The 21,716-nt window shown below is 39.3% G+C and overlaps 1 protein-coding gene across 1 annotated transcript in view; it reads left to right on the forward strand.

Moving 5' to 3' along the window:
* The window catches only part of LOC101588789 (paraspeckle component 1), a 98,895-nt gene that overhangs the window by 53,565 nt on the left and 23,614 nt on the right, over window positions 1-21,716 (forward strand). Inside the window, exon 7 of the mRNA XM_023699167.1 lies at window positions 16,754-16,914. Coding sequence (XP_023554935.1) covers window positions 16,754-16,914 — 161 coding nt within the window. The remainder of the gene's footprint in view (window positions 1-16,753; window positions 16,915-21,716) is intronic.

Raw genomic sequence — 21,716 nt, forward strand, 5'->3', positions numbered from 1 at the left:
CCCAAAAAAATTCATATTGGAGAAACGTGTAGACACAATCATTATGGCAGAGTATTACATTTCCTGTTACCCATAGTAAAAAACTGGCATTCAGGCATCTCTTGACTACTGTTCACTGAGGAGTGTTCAATACCATTCCTGTGTAATTCCTGCCAAATCATATGAGAAAGTAGTAATGAGAAAGCATCAGATAATCCCAAATTGAAAAATCTTCTATAACCTATTGTTTCCTTCTAAAAACTGAGGAGAAAAAAAAAGCTGCATGAAAGACTGAACCATTCGTTATGTGCTGGAGGGGGATAAGAAATGGTGCAGGTAGGGTTCTGATAAAGCCTTAGACCAGAAGAGCATTAGTGGAGAAATTAAAATTTTAGTAAGATGGCGGGCCTGATAGCTCAGTGAAACTAAAGCACCTGTTTAGGCAGGGCACAGTGGCCAGGGTTCCATCTTCAGCTTGCCGTGTCGGTGCACTGAGACATTGATTGAGACTGGGTATGGTGGCACATGCTTGTAATCCCAGCACTTGGGAGGCCGAAAACAGACAATGGGTTCAAAACAAGTCTGATCGACATAATGAGATCCTGTAGACCCTGTCCTAAATACCCCCCCCAAAAAAGTAAGTTGTATAATTATAATATTTTACCAATGTTTATTGATGATTTTCATACATTAATATTAGTGTGAGATGATGCGTGCACTTAATTTTTTTTTTTTTTTTTTTTTTTTGCGGAACCGGGGATTGAACTCAGGCCCTTGCGCTTGCTAGGGAAGCGCTTATTCTACTGAGCCATCTCCCCGGCCCGATGAGTGCACTTAGGAAATTTATATTACTTTTTCCAAACTTTCTATAAGGTGTGTGTGAAGGGGAACAACAGTGCCTTAAGTGTGGATAATGGGAGGAACAAGAACACACATTGTGACCTCATGATAATAAGTAAGGAAGTACTGGATAAAATGATCAGATCATTAAAAAGAGAAGCATAGGAAATGTATGAATTGCTTATGGGAATATGTAATATAAATTGCTTGAATTTTGATTGTAACCAGAATCAGGATATAATTAAGTTTATGAGGTAAGGTGCACCCGTAGTCTAATAGAGTCACAGACTGGAATATTTCTTTCTTTTTTGTGTGTGTGGTACCAGCGATCGAACTTGGGACCTTGTCCTTGCCAGGCAGGCACTTAGGCCACTGAGCTATCTCCCTAGCACCCTGGAATACTAGTTTCTTTCATTTTTTGGTGGAATTGGGGATTGAACTTAGACCCTTGTGCTTGCCAAGGAAGTGCTTATTCCACTGAGCCATCTCCCTAGCCCCTTAGTTTCTTGATATGATAAGTACTCTTTGTACATTTTTCCCCAGTATGTAATCTTAATAAGCAAGTGCATCAGATTCCATTTAAAATTAACATAACTGGGTATTAATGAAGAATCCTCAGCTTGATGTAGTCTACATGTGTAATCCCTGCACTCTAGTAGGCCAAGGTAGTGAGTTCAAGGTCAGCCTAAAGTACATAGCAAGACCTTTTCTAAATGACACTTCACAGATATCTCAACAGTGAAGTGCTAGTTTGTTGGGTAAGCTTTATGTTTGTCTAAATAGTAACAATTGTAGACACTGGTAAATTTATTATAACCTATGTGTGAATTATTGAAACTGTCCTACCAATTTGATTTGAAACTGTCTCATCACTATTTGTTTATTAATAAAATTGTGGGGGAAAAATAAAATAAAGGATGATTATGCTATAAAAAAATTTATTATAACCTTACCAGGAATCTACTTATAAAATGAAATGTAAGGCTCTTAACAAATGTGACATATTGTCTTATAATTGAGTAGGTTTACAACATTTGAAAAGAAAAAAAAAATTGGTCTAACTTATTGATTGATTAATTTTAAAATTTTATTTATTTGTGTGTGTGTGTGTGGCCAGCTCAGCCCACCAGGGGACGGGGCTGGCTGGCATGTGGTATTGGGGGATTGAACCATGGTCCCTGTTCTTTGCTAAGCTTGTTCTAAGTAGGTGCTTTAGACCACTGAGCCATCTCACCAGCCCCTTAATTAATTAATTTAGAGACAAGAGTCTCGCTATGTAGTTCAGGCTGGCCTTGAGTTCACTTTGTAGCCCAGGCTGGTTCCAGCTTGCAAGGATCCTCCTGCGTCAGTCTCCCAGTGCTGCTAGGATTACAGGCCCCAACCACACCGGGCAATATCTTGTTTTGTACTAATACTCGTCAAGTGTTTTTATATTTATGTTCTTAGGTAATTTGGATTGAACGCAGGACCTTTACATTGTACTACATTGACAGCTGTTTTGTGTTTTTTCATTTTGAGAGAGTGCATCATTAAATTGCTCCGGCCTGGCTTCAATTTTTTGTCCTCCTGTCTCAGCCTCACAGAGTGCTGGGATTACAAGCATGTCGTCACACTATGTTCAATTTTAAATCTTTATCTGAGACAATCAAATAGAAAGATTATGGCAGTTAAGTCAAAGAGATATAGTTGGGGTAGCTTTGATTGTTAAGCCAAATAATGTAGAATTTGCACTTTTGTTTTACCTTAGTAGAAGATAATACAAACAGATTTATAAAAATATAATTTGAGAGAAGATAAAAAATTTGTTTGGAGTACATAGCTTTTTTTGGTTTTACCTTCAGTACTATTAATATTTAGTTTTTTATCTGTCACTAAGTTCTTTAAAGGTTGTGACAGTATAGAAAGAAGACCAAGGTAAGAGACTAGATGACCTGATTCTACCTTTAGTATTTTCTTCATTCTCAAGCTTTCACTTCCTTACAGATGGGCCCATCCCATCATCTTTCTGAAGTTCTTCAGATGTTATCAAAAGCTCTTCTATGCACGCGCACACACACACACACACAGTGCTAAATTTGTCTGGCAATGTAACTGTATCTAGTAGGCATCATAACTTAATTTTGATCCTCTCTGTTCTTAAAAAGTTAAGTTTGTGAAATCTGAAACAGAAAGCTTCAAATTAAATTATAAGCAAAATTTATAAAATGTGAACTGAAAGATGTTAGTACAGTATCATGCAAACATCATTTACATGAATATAGCAGTGTAGTCCTATGTTGATACAAAATAGACCATAAGATGAGGAATCTGCCTGAGATAAACACACTTTAGAACATCAGTACCACAATACAGGGCAAATAAAAATGTGTGTCTGCCTAAAGGTGGAGCGTGAAAGTGCACGGAGCAAAAACTAATGAAACTAAACTGAAGACCAATAGAGCCATAGAGTGGTTAGATCATAACACCTTTCCCATTAAATGACTGAGCACTTAGAAAAAAAAGAACCAATAAAACATTGCTTTGCATGACACCATCAGCTTGCTTAATCCCATGACATTCACAGAAGATGACACTATACAACTGTGAAACAGATTTTTTTTTTTTTTTTTTGCAAAACCAGGGATTAAACTCAGGCCCTTGTGCTTGCCAGGAGTTTTTTTTTTAAATTTTGTGGAAAAAAGATAAAGTTTCATGGCAAGATGATAGAATAACTAATACACTGCATATTACCTTTAATTTAGTTATTCAAAGTACAAGATATGGCCATAAAAAATTCTCCAACTGATAAAAAGTGCAAACGTTCCTTTTCTATGAAATAAGAAACACTGATGGTATGACTTGCATTCTTCCTTTTTCCTTCAGTGTTTCCCTTTCCCCATCTTAATTTTTACTTTTGAACAATTTCTTCCCATTTCATAGTATCTATGGTACTATTTATTTATTTATTTATTTATTGTGGAACCGGGGATTGAACTCAGACCCTGCGCTTGCCAGGGAAGTGCTTAATCCGCTGAGCCATCTCCCCAGCCCCTCTATGGTACATTTTAACTTTTTTTTTTTTTTTTATTTATTTTTTTGTGTGTGTGTGTGTGTGTGTGTGTGTGTGTGGTCAGCTCAGCCCACCAGGGGGCGGGGCTGGCTGGCATGTGGTGCTGGGGGATTGAACCGTGGTCCCTGTGCTTTGTTAAGCTTGTTCTAAGTAGGTGCTTTAGACCACTGAGCCATCTCACCAGCCCTCTATGGTACATTTTAGACCTTACTTATTCCTTCAGTATCTAATACTAGGGAAGCAAGATGGTGTTTACATATGTCAATCTTTATTTTTCACTAATGATTTATGGTCTAAAGTTACATCTGTTTACCTATAAAAATCTCAAGTTTGTCCTTATGGCTGAGAATTATTCCATTGTATGAAAAGACCACATCTTTTTATCCTTTCCTCAGTTCATGGGCATTGGGATTGTTTCCAAGATATAGCTATTACAAATTGTCTGGACTGAGGAGATGGCTCAGTGGAATAAGCGCTTCCTTGGCAAGTGCAAGGGCCTGAGTTCAATACTGGTTCCGCAAAAAAATAAAAAATAAAAAACAAAAAACAAGTTGTCCTGCTATAAACTGGGTGAACATATATCACTGTGGTATTGATATAGGGAGAAAAACTAATCTTGGGTGGGAACCTCCAAATGATACAGGGAAACTCCAAATGACATAGGGAAAAATGATCTCCCGACCTGACCTGCATAAGTTCATGTTCTCTAAAACTGAAGAAAGAATTTTAGGAACAAATGGAGGTTATGCGCAGAATATATTTATTGAGGGAAAGAAAGCTCCTGTCCAAGAGAGGGACAGGAGGGAGGCCGAGCAGGTTGTTCCTCTAGAAGCTGTCTCTTCCAGGGACTTTTATAATGTAAAACCATGTGGGGCTTAAGTGGAGAAGGGGAACTTGCTTAGGTGGATGTGGGGTGGGACAAAACTGTGGTCGACCTTTTGTGGTTAACCCACTAATATTGTGGAGTACTGGACTATATTGGAATATTTTGCTCAATTCATGCACCTAGAATATTTGGATGGCGATGGAACACTCATCTCTGACAAAACTGAACAAAAGAGGTGATATAAATGAAGGACAATTTTGTATCTGTACATACAAAATAGGATAGATATATATATATATAGCTACTTTCTCAATTCAATAAGAAGAAATATCTGTACTAAGAGTGTTTGGACTGGATATTATGTCTTTTAAGTCCAGGATCAAATGGGGAAGGGAGTCACCTAGCAAGGGGGCATGAGGTAAAACAGGAGCCATCAGATATGGATTCTTTTTGGCTTTCTCAGGGTAATGATCAGTCCAGGATGCTAATCTTTGGGGGGTTAGCATTTGTTTGCTCTTTAAGGTCTGGCTCACAGCAGGAGCGTCCGGCCCTCCCACAGTTGTAAGGTTTCTTGTCTTTTGTGCTGTCTCTTTTGAGGGCCTGGCCTTGTTTGACTGCCTATAATATTTTTATCTAACTCAGCTGCTTGCAACAGTATTTTTTTTTTTTTTTATACCAGGGATCAGGACCTTGCATTTGCCAGGCAAGCACTTATTCCACTGAGCTGTTTCCCTGGCCCCCAGTATGATGTTTTTAATTGTTCTGTGAAGATACCTAGAAGGAGATTAGGTGGGTTGAATGCAACCTATAATTCTAAAGGTTTTTAAGGAATCATATTGATGTCCATAGTGGTTGCACTAGTCTACATTCCCAACAGGAGAGAAGGGTTCCTTTTGTCCTATAGCCCCTCTTGCATTTGCTACTACTGATAGATTTTTTTTTCTTTCTTTGCTTTTTTTTTTTTTTTTTTTTTTTTTTGTATTTTAAGGTAAGGGTCTACAGGGTGTTCAGGGTCTCACTACTAGATCAGACTCATAGTGAGGCTCCTGTTTACAGCCTCCCAAGTGTTGGGATTACAGGCATACCCCACTGCGTCCAGTCTCAAATGCTGGCTCAGCGTGCCCCAGGGGCTGGGCTGGCATGGCAGGCCTGGGGATTGAACTCCTTTAAACCACTGAGCTATTTGGCCAGTGCCTGATTGATTTTTTTGAGGATATTATTTTTTTTCTGGAGTGACACTGAATCTCAGTGGTTTGTTTGCTTGTGTGTGTGTTTTGTGGAACTGGGGATTGAACTCAGGCCCTTGTGCTTGCCAAGCAAGCACTTATTCTACTGAGCTATCTCCCCATGCACCCCTTCCCCTTTATGTATTTAGTATATGATGTACAGGGTCTCACTACACAGATCGTGTTCCTAGTGATCCTTCCTGTTTTTCAGCTTCCCAAGCACTGGGACTACAGGCACCCGCCACCATGCCTAGTCTCAATCACCATTTCAGTGTGCCCCAGGGGCAGAGTGGGGCAGGCTCAGCAGGCTGGGGATGGTATTCCCAGACCCTGCCTCTGCCTAAACAGGTGCTTTAATTCACTGAGCTGACTGGCTAGCTCTTTCCCAGTGATGCTTTAATTTAAATTTCTTATTTATTTATTTTTTGGTGGAACCGGGAATTGAACTGAGGCCCTTGCGCTTGCCAGGGAAGCACTTACTCCACTGAGTCATCTCCCCGGCCTTTAATTTAAATTTCTTGAATGACCAGTGATGTTAAGCATCTTTTCATACATTTACTTGCTGTTTATATTTCTTTACGTGAGAAATATGTATTGATCTCAAATGGCCATTTTTGGATTTGGAGATCTGGTCTTTTGAGTTCTTTATAGTAATCTTTTGTCTGAGAAATAGCTGGCAAACACTTTTTCGCACATAGTGGTTTATTTCTTTACTTTGTTAGTGATTTCTTTACCTGTGCAAAAGCTATGTATGTATGTATTTATTTGTTTGTTTGTTTGTTTGTTTATTTATTTATTTATTTATTTATTTATGGTGGAACTGGGGATTGAACTCAGGCTCTTGCCAGGGAAGTGCTTATTCCACTGAGCCATCTTCCCAGCCCCTCAAAAGCTTTTTAATAAAATGGGATCCCAGCTTTTGATTATTTATTTATTTAGTGGAACTGGGGATTGAACTCAGGCCCTGGCGCTTGCTAGGGAAGTGCTTATTCTACTGAGCCATCTCCCCGGCCCCATATTTTGATTCTTTTTGATAGTTCCTGTGCAGTCAGGAGTTTTTTTATAGTCTTTGTCTGCATCAACATCTTCAAGAGTTTTACTGTCTACCTTCCAGGAGATTTAATATTTGTTTTGGTATTATGATTTGGAGAGGAAGACACTTAAAATATCAACCACACATACTTCACTATCACTCCTGCCATTGCCATCACTTCTTATATGAATTAAAGAGAAACCAGAGCATTACCATCAGTTTTTGGAAGTATAAATACTCAACAAATTTCTCTGGTCTAAAGTAGCTCCTTTGACAGCTTTAAAAATAACTAAAAAAATCACCAGAAAATTCTTGAGTACTTTAAAGTAGCAATACTTTGATCTTGTATATCGTTGGTATTTATTTATTTATTTAGTCGGTACTGGAGATTGAACTCAGGCCCTTGCGCTTGCCAGGAAAGCGCTTACTCCACTGAGCCATCTCTGCAGCCATCCTTGGTTTTTAAAATAAATGAGTCCAGGGGCTGGTGAGATGGCTCAGTGGTCTAAAGCACCTACTTAGAACAAGCTTAGCAAAGCACAGGGACCGCGGTTCAATCCCCCAGCACCACATGCCAGCTAGCCCCGCCCCCTGGTGGGCTGAGCTGGCCACACACACACACACACACACACACACACAAATAAAAAAAAATTAAAAAATAAAAAAATAAAATAAATGAGTCCATAGCAGCCAAATAATGTGTCTTTTAGGGAAGGGTCTACAGGGTGTTCAGGGTTTCATTACTAGATAGGACTCATAATGATCTATTTAAAGCCTCCTAAGAGTTGGGATTACAGGCTTGCACCACCACACCCAGTCTCAATTGCCATCTCAGCTTGCCCCAGGGACAAGGCCAGCACGGAAGACCCAGGGATTGAACCCCTGGCCTCTCTGCCTGCCTGCTGGTGCTTTAATCTGCTGAGCTATTTGGCCAGCCCTAAGAAACAGTATTAAGAGTCCCTGAAAAGGGTGGGGAGATAGCTAAGTGGTCTCAGTGCTTGCCTGGCAAGCTCAAGAACCTGAGTTCATTCCTGATACTGCATGCTGTGCCACTGTGCTACCCTGAAACTGGGCATGGTGGCGCACACCTGTCATCCCAATGCTGGGGAGGTTGAGCCAGGAGAATCACTATGAATCTGAACACTGTAGTGAGACCCTCTATCCAATAAATATTTTTTTTGAAGAAGAGTCCTTTGAAAACAAAGACAATGGAAGAAGTAGAGACTATCATAGATGGCCTATTTGTGGATCGTGTAAATGATAAGCCTTAAATGAATCCTACACTGTCTGTGTAGAAGCATAAAATAAGTCATTCTAGGTAAGGATAAATTCAGAATTCAGTCAGAAGAGTAGAGGCAAAGGCCTTGGTTTGTCTCTCAGTTGATAGTGACAGAAAACATGAGTCAACAAGACTACTGTAGGGCTTTGGTTCAGTACAAGTAATGCTAAGTGATAATCCATAAGAGTGTGGGTATGTGTATGTGTCTATCTCTGTGTATCTCTCTGTCTGTGTGTATTTATTTTGGTACCAGGAATTGCACTCAGGACCTTACGCTTGCCAGAGAGGCACATATGCTGCTGAGCTATTTTCCTGGTCCTGTCTCTGTTTCTAAAGGCAAAATATAACACAGGTAGAGCAGGGAGAATCTCAAGACAGCTGCTTAAAACACAAGGTTGATGCCATGATGGAAAAACCAGAAGGCAAGCGTCTGAGGACAGTGAGTGCATGAGAGGTCCCAGGTGAGAGCACTGCTGAAGCTGCAGTGTGTTCGCCAAGTGCAGAAGTGGTGGCCATCTTCCTTCTCCTCCCCTTGGTGAGACACCTCCTAGGGATGGAGAGAGTGCTGTGTGTCTAGGCTGGATGGACTGGATACTGAGGTTTTGCTTGGTCCTGCCACAAGCAGTGAAAATTCCTGCAGATCCCTCATGACAGAGCAAGAGCTGAGCCTGACCCTGTATCCCCCAGCTGTCCAGTCCTCTTCTCTGCAGTGACCGTGAGGTGGCTATAGGCTGCAAGAAGCCATGCTTAGATGAGCTGCTTATATTTCTAAGATGTAAAACAGGTTATCAGAGGCTTTCAAGCTGCACAGAAGAGGTTAAGGGGATATGAATCGCACAGCACATGAGCTTCCATAGTAGCTCATGGTCGGATCCACTGATCTATAGCGCTAGGCTCCCAGTATGCTTAAGGACTCCACACCACTATCCTACAGACAGGAAGCACTAGAATGACAACTCACCAGGGTGGGTTTGCTACAGGAAAGGCTTCCCAAGTCCCCATTTATTCCTCAGAGCAGTGCTGTGTGCTGAGAGGAGGCACTTAAGTGAGGGAAGGTCAAGGAGATGGTAATTATTACCTGTATGCTACCCTTGAGTGCAAACCATCGAGCTGCACCCTGCTGGGCTGGCTGGAGTCAGGGCTAACCTGCTGGGTGTGCCCAATGGACCAGGCGTGCCTTCGTCACTGTGACCAGCAATCTGTGCTCCCCATTTTCCTGCAGGATTCTGAGAGTTCTTGCCAGCAGGTGTGTTGGGACACCAGCAGCAGCAGCATTTTAGGAATGGCCATGAGCCATGTGGGTAAAACCACAGGAAATCACCCATGTGCTCAGAACTTTGTGCCGTCAGGCCCACGTCGTCCCGAAGAGCACAGGATCACTTTATGCAACATGCGGATGTGGCAATAGGTCCCAAGCAAAGCTAGCAGTGCATGATGAATTTCAAACATTGTCATAAATGATCTCCTTTCAAACATTTCAGAGAGCTCAGTGTGCCTCACACATTTACTGAGACCTGAGAGAAAGGTAGATGGTCTCGTCCAGGTTGTCGTGGTGGTGGGGCAAGGGATGAGCATAGTCCTTCCCTTTCTTCCTGAGAATTTGCCCTGCAGTTAATTCTGGGCTTACCTCTCCTCACTTAAGTGCCTCCTCTAACTTGTTTCTAGAGGGTGGAACTCCAGGTGGTGACTAGCATCAGATCTGGCCTTCTGCTAGAAGCCACTTCCTCAGGTCTGGCACAGCAGGGTTGTCTCCTAAGGCATGTCTCTTGATGGTTCCTGTGGGGAACAGGACTTCTAAGACAGAGCAACTGCCACACCTACAGTGACAAACTCATTTCTTTACACCTGAACCATTTAGGGCAGCAGAAGAGCTCCAATTAATGTGAGCAGACCTGTGTAATCCTCTGATGTTGCTGGCCTGTCCTTGGAACTCACCTCCCACACCTGCCTTGGCTTCTAAGCAGCCTGGTGCAGGGCATCCTGGAGAGGAGGCCTTGCTAGTCTGAGCATTTAATGGCACTGACCAGACATTATCCTATGTATTATATCATATCAAGGTGTTCAGTTATTTAGTGTATATTAGACAGGAGCTCACAGGCAACCACTAACTTACTTTAACCCAGATGTGTTGTCTGAACAACCCCATTTATTTAAAAAAAAAAAAAAAATTCAGTTGTTGCTGAGAAAGGCTGCGCTTCACTTGGAAGAAGGTTTGTCCTTGCTTTGAGCATTGTTTCCAGGCTCCAAAAGAGAAGGTGATGTGCTGTTCAGTGTCATGGACAAGCTTGTGATGCTGACTTTTCTGATACGGATTCAGCTCTTCTTTTCATTGGAGGGCCTCAGGACCTCATTGTCCCAGACGATGGCTGTGGTACCTTTCAGGAGAGCTCTGCCTCTTGCTTTGAGCATTGCGTCCAGTCTCCAGTGAAGACCCCTCAGCCTGCTGGCACAGCTCCTTCATCCCACTGGCACAGACTTTCTAGTTTCCACCATTGACCTTTGGACCTTGACAGCGTAGATCCGTGAACAAGCTTGCATTAGACTTGCCATGGGCTCTTGACTTATGATGGAAGGCCTTCTTATGAGCTTTAGATCTTCATGTCTGGGACATTGCCATAGGACCCCGGCCCTCAGCTAGATTCTTTGATTCTTAGTATGTGGACAGATTTCCTGCACTCTCTTGTACTTGACTCTTTGGGTGACTCTTATAAAAATAATAGTATAAATTGTATGTCTTCTGTTGTTCCCATTACAAACCCTGAGTACACCAACTTCTAAAAATAAAAATAAAATTACAAAGAGAAAAAAATTCAAAAGCAGCTCTCCAGTAAATACAGACCAAATATAGCCATGTGATTAAGCTCTTATGGGTCTTAAATATATGGCTGGGCCTGAATAGATAGAAAGTGAAATATTCCATGGGATCTTGCTGAAGACTTAACACACACTAGATTTCTGGAAGACTACAGAGAGGGCAGAGTTGACCTTTTCATGTGAAGCTCAACCACGCGTCTTAAGTGAAGCTGGGAAGCTGGAAATCATCTCTAACAGCTGTGATGTACAGCACCATACCGGGAATGTTGCCTCTCCCTACACTTGCTGCCTCCTAAATTCCTGGGGTTAGGTGGGATGGGAAATACTGGGCTGGCATGAGGAAGGGGGTCCAAACCCATTATCTGCCTGAACCAGTATTTATAGGCATAGTCTCTTTTCAGAGAAGTTCACTTTCTCAGGCCACCATGTTTGAGGAAAAAAGCCTTGTTGTCATTCTTTTCTCTTTTTTTTTTGTTTTTCTTTTTTTGTAGCTGGCTCAGCCCGCCCTGGGGGCACGGCTGGCGTGGCATGTGGTGCTAGGAATAGAACCTTGGTCTTTGCACTTGCCTAAGTTTGCCTAAGCAGGCACTTTAGACCACTCAGCTATCTCCCTGGCTCTGTCATTCATCTGTGACACTGATTCTAGGCTCTGCAGGGTGGTATGGGACTACCCTGTCCTCTCAAGTGGCCTTCCCACCAAGCTTATGCCAGCTAGACAGTTGTCCTCCAGCGAAAAACCATTGTGGAAACATTGTGGCTAAGCACACCCTCTTTCATTCATGCCTTGATTTCTTAGCACAAGCTGCAGAAAAGCATGATGCTAAATGCTGTCTGTCACTGAGGACACCTCCGATCTCTGGTAGGGTGGGGACCTGTGTGTTTGGCACTCCATTTCCCTTTGATAGTCACACGTCCCTGTTGGCCTAAGCATTTTGAGAGGCCGCGTAGTAATCCGTGCTTTCTCACTAGCTTTCATTCTGAACATTTATTATTACTATTTTGTGTGTGTGTGTGGCCAGCTCAGCCCACCAGGGGGCGCGGCTGGCTGGCATGTGGTGCTGGGGGATTGAACCGCGGGCCCTGTGCTTTGCCAAGCTTGTTCCAAGTAGGTGCTTTAGACCACTGAGCCATCTCACCAGCCCCAAAGAAAGAGTCGGGAGGGGGGCACGAACCGGCGACCTCGCGTTCCGTGGCCTGGCGCCGAGACTGCCGCGCCAGGTCGCCGCCTTTTCATTCTGTTGAGTAGAAAGCGTGCAACTGACTGAAAAACATGGTGGAACGATTTTTTTTTCCTCATTTTTTCCAGGCAGATGGTTCTCTTAAGGTTTACAATTAATCGAGTAAACAAACACTTCAGTTCATTCCTTCAGGAAATTCCTGTTGTGACCCTAGAGTACCTTATGTTGGAAATTATAGGCTGGGTCCCTCTCAGCAAGGTGTCTACAGTCAAGTGAGAAGACAGAGAAAAACAAAGTGCAGTGGTTCTCCAATGCAGGAGCACTGCAAAAACAGCTAATTCTAGGACTGGGAGTATGCAGGATGAGCCTAGAGTATCTTACAGTGCCAGGCAGAGAAGAAGAAGCAGGCACAGATTTCAAAAGTGAAATGTGTCAAATGAAAGAGCATTCAATGGCCAGTTTGCCAGTGGAAGATTTCAGCAAAAACAACAATGTAATGAAGATATTAGTGTATTATGCTCCAAGTATAAAATAAATGTTCATGAGTCCTTATTGGTGTAAAAACTCATTGACTCAAAACTTAGTGGGTGAAAGAATGCCCCTTGAATAGAAAAATAACATGATGTTGTAGATACTCCAGCTCCAGGGAAGTGGAGCCTCTCTCCTTTCCCCTTAAGTGTGGTGTGAGTGGAGTAACTTTGTTCCAAAGCAGAATGTGAAAAGGTGGGAAATGACAACTTCATGGCAGAGAGACAGGTCAGGCCCTGCCTCATGAGGGTCAAGTTTTGTTGGTTCTAGTGTGTGCCTTTGGCAGGAGATGATAAAGGGAATGTTCTGTGGTCTCCCTCCCTACACACATGGTCCAATCCGGAGGGAGACATCAGATGAACTCCAAACTACAACAGATGCCCTACTAAATACCGTATAGACTTTTTACTGAATGTGTAGACATATGTAGCTTTTATTTTGAAGCAGCACACATTCTAATCTCAGCCAGGCATACTTTGTAGAGGTAAGTAACCCTCCTACCTCTGATATAGCTAGGGCTACACATGTGCCACCACACCCAACACAAATGATAAAAGCAATAAGAACCCTGTCATTTTTTCTTTCTTTTTTTCCCCCTGTATTTTACGGAAGGACCTACAGGGTATTCAGGGTCTCACTACTACAGAGGACTCATAGTGATTCTCGTGTTTATAGCCACCCAAGTGCTGGAATTACAGGTGCACATGCCAACAAACCCAGTCTCAGTCACTGTCTCAGTGCGTCCTGGGGGCGGAGCTGGCAAGGCAGGCCCAGGGATGAAACCTCTGGCCCCTGCACCTGCTTGCAGATGCTTTAATCTGCCATGCTATTTAGCCAGCCCTTTGTTTGCCTTTTTCTTGGCAACAGCAGTGTAGACATTCTTTCATGCCAGGAGATGTGTATCTATTTCTTTGTAATAGTTGCTTTACTTGGAACTTGTGAACATTAATTGTCTGTTTATGTATTTATAAATGTTACCACCATATGTATCTGTGTACATATTTCCTTGCCTCTGTATCTATCATTGGACAGTTGAACATATATTTTTGTTCAGTTTACTGGAAGTGAGTTTGCACATTTAAAAGTGTGTTAAATGTTGGTCAAGGGCCAGCCAGATAGCTCAACAGTCTAAAGTGTCTGCACAGGCAAGCTTAGGAAAGCACACAGGGACACTGGTGTAGGAATCCCGGTTTGTTCCCTGGCACCACATGCCGTGCCAGCTCTGCCCCCAGGGTGGGCTGAGCTGGCCAAAAAAAAGAAAAAAAAATGCTGGTCTCTCAGAAGTTCATATTCTGTCTGCAAATTTGAAGACAAATGATTTGGAAACAAAGGGTTTCTTTTTTCTTTTTTTAAATTTATTTATTTGTGTGTGTGTGTGGCCAGCTCAGCCCACCAGGGGGTGGGCTGGCTGGCATGTGGTGCTGGGGATTGAACCGTGGTCCCTTTGCTTTGCTAAGCTTATTCTAAGTAGGTGCTTTAGACCACTGAGCCATCTCACCAGCCCACAAAGGGTTTCTTTAAACAAAAATGTATCATTACATTTTTTTATTTTCATGTATCAGGATCTGATAAGTATTTTTTTTTGTTTGTTTGTTTGTTTTGTTTTTAACACTGATTTTGTGGATTTGTTTTTATTGACAGATTTAGGACATGGGATGGGAAATATCACCTTGGGGCATTCCCCACTCCTGCTCCCAGGGAGTGTCCATTCTAATCCTCCTGGGATGTTCTTTTGAAGCTTTTTCTTTTTTTTTTTTCTTGATAACTGCCCTTGCTGGCAGCAGCCTCCTCAGGCCCACTACTGACTCGCTCTTCCTTGGAAGAAAATTTTCTTTTCTTGGGGACACTTCTGGCTGCCTCTTCTGGTTCACTACCTGTTTCCTCCTTGGGTGAAGATTTCTTCTTCTTTTTGGGTGGACTTGGGCTACCACCAGCTGTGTCTTCCAGGTCACTACTAATCAACTCTTCCTTGGAAATAGATTTCTTTTTCTTGGGTTTGGAAAGTTTTTAATGGTGGATGTAGAAATATTGAGGTGTTGGAGATTTAGTGCATGGTACATTCCCTGCCTGCCAAAGCATGAGGTCCTGAGTTTGATTCCTGGTACCCAAAATATAATTATTAATATGGTTACTTAAGGAACACTAATGTATATATCACTGGGAACATAAATACTAACACTCTTTCCTTTTTTGTTCGGTTTTTGGAAATTAAAGTTAATTTTAAAACATTTAACATTGGAGTATTTTACTTTTTTAAGGAAGGTCTTACTATATCAGTTCAGGCTGGCCTTGAATTCACTGTGTAGCCCAGGTGGGCCTCAAATTTGTAGCAATTGCCCAGCCTATTAGGATCTGATAAAAGTTTTTTTTTTTTTTTTTTTTTTTTGCAGACCCAGGGATTGAACTCGGGCCCTTGTGCTTGCCAGGGAAGCGCTTATTCTACTGAGCCATCTCCCCAGTCCCTATATTTTCTAATCAGTAAAACTTATTGGGGTCAGGATTATAGCTCATTATTTGAAGTGCTTGTCTGTCAAGTGTAAGTTTCTGAATTCAGTTCCCCCCCCCAAAAAAACCCCAAAACCCCCAAAAAACTACCAGCAACAACTTATGTATTGGTGCATATGAAATGGATGAAATCATGTACCAGAAATTCAGAATATTTGTATAAATTAATATTATTTACATTATGGAGAGTTAAATAGCAGTCTAAAATTGTCCAGTTTACCTGAAATCCAGGAATATTTTATATTTTCTTCTGTGAGTGTAAGAAATCACTCATTTGGTTCCGGGACTTGTATTGGCAGTAGTGTTGTGGAACAAAAAAACAAAACAACAATAACACTTTATCTTTGAATTTGAGGATTATACTTAATTCTGAATGTAGAAAGGTGTTTGTAAGTGTAATCTGAACATGAGACCTGCAGAAGCTGTATGGGTTTTATATAGCTTTTAGTATTGAAATTATCATTATAGTTTATTTGTATTTATAATGCAGATATATTTGAATTTCTATTGATTTAATGCCTATATTTTGTGTCTTCAATTTTGTTATGTAGGTTTTTTCTTGATCATACTGTCATTTAGGAATATAATAGAATCTAGACACAGGATTTTTGCTGAAAGATTTGTTTACATTAAGAAATCAGCTGGCAGACTTTTTCTGGAAAGGGAGAAGATGGCAAATATTTTATGCCACATAGGTCTTATGATCTTTATCTTAACTACTGCAGCCCTTGAGTAGCTATTGCCAGTAAATTGTTATCCTGGGAAACGTAATTTACCTGAAGAAGTTCTTGGTAGACAATGCCAAGGGATTTTTTTCAGTAGGGTGATAACATAGGGCAGAAAGAAGCTCAGGAGTCTTCTTTATTCTGCACATAAGAGAATTTGTGTCTAGGCTGTATAGTTCATTTTGCTTCTGTTTTTGTTTTTGTTTTTTTTTTAAAGACAGGATCTTTCTATGTGATTCAGGCTGCCCTTGTACTCACTTTGGAGCCCAGGATGTCCTCAGCTGTGATACTTCTGCCTTAGTCTCCTGAATGCTGGGATTAGAAGTGTGTGCCATTGCACTCAGCTGCTGTGTGGTTCTTTAAGGTGGCTTATTTCTGGATTTGATTTGAAGAATTTTTTTTTTTTTTTTTTTTTGGTGGTACAGGGCGTTGAACGCAGGACCTTGTGCTTGCCATGTAAGCGCTTGTTCTATTCAGTTATCTGCTCAGCTGAATAATTTTTAAAAACCCTGCTGTGGCACTGATAGATCCCAGATGTTTGTTTTTATAGTATGAGAGCTTTTTGGAATCTAAATTTTTCAAGTGACAGTATATAAATATACTTTCTTGATGTAACTTTGTGTTTCAGTTTATCCTTGTTATTTCATTTCTTAGTTTATTAGAGGCTTAGGTTAGAGTAGAAAAAAGAATGTAAATTTAGGATGCCACAGTCATTCACAGATTTACCATATTGTATTGTGTATCCATTCCTTTGTATTACACAAAATACAGTATTTCTTTATGGCTCTCATACTATATTAATGACATTTAAAAAAAACATTTTCAGACATGAAGAGGAACACCGTCGTCGTGAAGAAGAAATGATCAGACACAGAGAACAAGAGGAACTGAGGCGACAACAAGAAGGCTTTAAACCAAACTATATGGAAAATGTAAGTAAGTTACTAATTAACCAACATGATTTTTGTATTGTCAGGTGGGTGATGTGTATTTGGAAGTTTTTAAACTTTGGTTTACCTGATAATGTATTTTTTAATCTTTCTGACTATGACTTTTAATCTGCTGTTTTTCTTTTGCAGGCAATAAAATTATTTTTTGAATGCAGTATTCATGTTTCATGAAATATATTTATATTCCATTTTAACTGGTACTTTTAAAAATGATAAATTGCAAATTGATACAGGTATTTTATCTGGATTGATTTTTAACCATGTACTGATTGAACAAGGATTTATTTTGGATATGTGCAGAAGGAGACTAGTATATGCTCATCTTTAACCCGAAACAGTTTTAAAAACAAGGCTTATGTTTGTACCTGTTTTGTTTCCCATACTATTTTATATGAGTACTTCACATCAAACAGTACAGTTCATAACTATTTTCAGTATGTATTTCTGTAAGATGAATTCTCTTAATAACTTTTATCATGTATTAAAAATTGTTCTTTTATCAAAGTCTAGCTTTGTGTAAGTCAAATATTTTTATTATTTTTTGATGTATCCAATTTTAGTGTGTAATTTTCTTCTCATTTTAAAATTGTTTGCTAATATTTTTTGAAGATGAAGCTTTATGTTGTACAGTGTCTCACATCCTAGATAATATATACATTAATGATATCTGATGAATATTGGCCTTGAAAAATATCCAGTATTATCTTGCTTATCAGTACTGTTTCACATTATTAATTCTTTTTTTCTCTGACTTTCTCTGTCCCCATTTTCTTTTCCCTAGGCAATTTCAAAACTTTTGTTTAAGCGAAAGAGTACTTACATAGCTGGGTGTGGTGTGGTGCACCTGTCACTGCAGCATTCTGGGAGATTGGGGCAGGAGGATCACAAATTGAAGACCAGGCTGGGCAAATTAATGACTTAGTGAGACCTTGTCCAAAAAAATAAAGGGTTGTGGATGAAATTCAGTATAAAGACTCTACATTCAATTTCCAGTTTAGGGAGAAGAGTGCTTAATGTAAAATGAATCCTAACTTACATAACAAGAAATAAATATTTTCTGTCAAGTAATTATCTGTTGAATGAAAATTGCTTGGCATGTAAACTTAATTTGAACAACTTTTCATACCAGGCATGAAAGTACATGCCTGTAGTCCCAGCCGTTGGGTGACTGAGATAGGAAGAGCATCACAAGTTTGAGGCCACTCTCATAGTGAGCTAAAGGCCAACCTATAATACAGAGTGGGACCTTGTCTTTAAAAAAATAGTAATAGTAATAATAGCAATAATCATCTTTTTGTGTTTTATAAGATTTATTTTTAAATTCCATTATCAAATTAATTATGGCTTTTCAGCATTGTAAAGTGTAATGACTTAATTCCTAGCATTAGTTTGCACTTCTTTTATTCTTCCTGAAATTTAGCCCGTTTTTTAGGCCATAGCTTGAGGTTGGGTTGTTTTTTTTTTTTTTTTTTTTGGTTTGGTGTTTTTGTTTTGGTGGATGTATTTGTACATTATTCTATTGGATTTACCAGTGTGAGAATATGGGATAAAATAAGATGGATTACTAAAATTATTTAGGCCCACTAGCAGATACTTGTGTTTTAATCTTTTAATAAAATCCTTTGTAAACCATCAGTGATAAGAGTCTCCCTTTGAAGATTAGAAAATTGTGCCTCCTTATATTTACTCTGGTATTTGTTAAAAGTCTTGCTGGTATTGATGGAATTAATATTTTTCTGGTGTGAGTTTTACATTTTGGAGTAAATGTATAGGTAGGTATTTGTAATGTATGAGTGGTCACTTTAGGGGAGTAGACAAAGATGATTAAAGTGTGTCCTGCTAAACTTGATTACATTGTATATCATAAATTCAGCTGTAGAATGAAATTTTTGGAATAATTTACAATTAAACCCTAAAACCAGTTTTATGTATAAATATCATTTAGTATACATACAATTAATATCAGACAGTTTTAATTTTAAAGTGTCTAGAAAACCTGTATTTTAAAATTGCGTTGTTGAATTTTTTTTTTTTTTTTTTTTTTTTTTAATTTTAGGGAAGGGTCTACTGGGTGTTCAGGGTCTCACTACTATATTGGAATCATAGTGATCCACATGTTTACAGCCTCCCAACTGCTGGGATTACAGGGGCGTGCCACCACACCCCCAGGGGTGGTGACGGCTTAGGGATTGATCCCCTGGCCCCTGCTTGCAGGCATTTTAATCTGCTGAGCTATTTGGCCGGCCCTACAAGGTCTTATATTAATTAACATTTAGTATTTAAAATTAATTTTGTTGGTAATATTTCACAGGTATCTAAAGAATATTAAGAATAGATAAATTATATAAGAATATTCATGCTTGGTTTCTGGGCATGTCTAAAATAGACTATTTTTGTAGAAGATTATGCTCTTACTAAAGAATTAGATGATGATAATACATTTAAATGTGAAGATACTTTACTTTCAGTGGATTATAGAAATATGTTTTGTATACTTGAAGCATCATAAATGAAACTAATTTGGCTAGAGCAAAGGTCAGCAATCGGTAGCTTTGTGTCACGGCCCATTTGCACAGTACCCCAGTACCAGTATAACAGTGCTGTTTAATTTTTTCAGGCGTTTATAGGAAGGAAGCTTAGTGTAATGATTGTGGCACCAGTATCCCAGCTACTGGCAAGCTGAGGGTCTTGAGTTCAATCCCCAGTACCACCAAAAAAAGAAAGAAAAAGGAGCTGAGATTAGGCTTAAGTCCAGGACTTCCATGTCAGCTTGATCATATGTTGTTTCTCTTATCTCCCTCAAATGAAAAAGTTGACAGACTTTTTGACACAAAATAGCTCTATTTTGTATTCCATTAGAGAAAATGTCCTTGGAACTCTTGGGTATAATGGAGGGCTTGGTATATATATTATCATTTATGTTAGCTTGCCATGGAATCTATTGTGCTCTGAATTTTCTGAGTAGTGACCATACTTCAAGTAGTATATAACTAACCTATGTTAATTTCTGTAACAGTGGAATTAAATATTTTGGGGAAATATCTGTTCTAATTTTAGTTTATTTAGTGTTGATTGAAATTATGTGAAGAGACAGTGGTTGTTCTGGTGTCAGTTTTGTTTAGTTCTAGCCTCATAACAATTCATTTTAATAAAAGCTAGTCATAAATTCAAGGAAATACTAAGAAGAGCTCTTCAGGTGTTTCTGCTATTTTGTGTCATAGAAGTATGTTAAGCTAATTGGTTCGCCTAGTCTGCCTTTACTTTGACAACACTGAAAAAAATTGTAATCCTTGTCTGTTTGTTTTAAAGGTTTGAAATTAGGCCCTCTTATGTGCTTTCTCTTTTTTCACTGTTCAGTGTAAAGTGAGGAATCAAATGGTAAGTGTTCAGTTTGTCCAAGTAATAATAGTAGCGTTTCTTCGTTAGTTTTTACATATAATCTCTTGTTTCTTTCTTATCTTTGTTAGATGCATTCCAGTACAACTAAGCATATGGCCTATGAATTACAAAATCATTACATTTTTTATCTGAGTAACATTGTTCTTCAGTGCAACAAAGGATGAGGGAAAACACTTGTCAAGTCTGGTCATACTTTTTTTTTATCGTCCTTCTACTTGATTTTATGATATACAGGAAGTCCCCGGCTTATGAATGAGTTCCGTTCTGGGAGAATGTTCGTGTGTCAGATTCATTCTTATTGGATAAAGTGAGTCTTATACAGTACATCTGTGAAAGTCTGCAACTCAGACATTCGTAAGTCAGGGACTTATACATGGGAGTATGTTTTTCAGATTTAAGGATATAAGTCAGCACCTTGTCACTTGTAACTTGGCATTATTTAATAACTTCATTGTCTTTAGCAAGTCAAGCTTTGATCATTGCTCTTGTAATTATAAATTAAACATGTTTTTTATTCTTGCAGAATATTATGCTTTTGACTACCTAAAGCATATATATATATACATTTTAATGGTGCCTTACTACTTTTAGGTTTATTTTTATCAGTGTTGAATATATTTGATCATTTTCCAAGTAGTATTTACTAAGTTAAATTTTTCTATCATGTTTTGTAGCTTTTGGATGCATAACAGCTTATCCAGAAATAGAATTTTATGATCGTCTTGTGATAGTTTTCATATTAGATTGCTTCAGTTATTGTATGATTAAGAAAATTATTAGTATTTGTGAAAAGAGTTTACATTGTAGTAAAACTTGGAATAAGCATTGCATTTTGAGAAAATGTTAATGTCAGAAAAATGTTGAAATAGCAATCTTACTCGAGCTTTCGTCATTCTGTCCTATTGTTATAAAACACTTTGCTTAGGAAAATTTGGGCCTGCTTCAGTTTGGATGGTAGTATTAAAATCTGAGAAGTTTCTTTGTTGGTTAGATAAAGATTAATGTTTGCATTTCAGTAAAGCATGTTTCATATCTTTTCAGTATCCTTCATTAAATTAAATATATACCTAAGCTGGTATTTTAGTGAAGATCTGTAATTGAGAACAGCCCTGGATCCCTTAGCATATGCATATAATAAACTTGGAAGTGAAGGCATATTATATGTTAAGGGAACAGTTTGCTTTAGTTTTGCTCCATTGTCAGAAGTGTTCCAATGTAGCACCCAGGGTTATGTAGTAGTATGGCTAGATGCATGAAGAAAATGCATCCAAGGAACCCAAAGTGTGGCCCAGTCATAAAGCATGTATAAAAAAGGGCAGTATCTTTGAACCACTCAGCGGATGTTGTAAAATAAAGACTCCTAGGTCTCATATCTAGTAATTTTT

The sequence above is a fragment of the Octodon degus genome, unplaced genomic scaffold (assembly GCF_000260255.1).
Source record: "Octodon degus isolate 3935 unplaced genomic scaffold, OctDeg1.0 scaffold00111, whole genome shotgun sequence".
In the NCBI taxonomy this organism is placed as follows: domain Eukaryota; kingdom Metazoa; phylum Chordata; class Mammalia; order Rodentia; family Octodontidae; genus Octodon; species Octodon degus.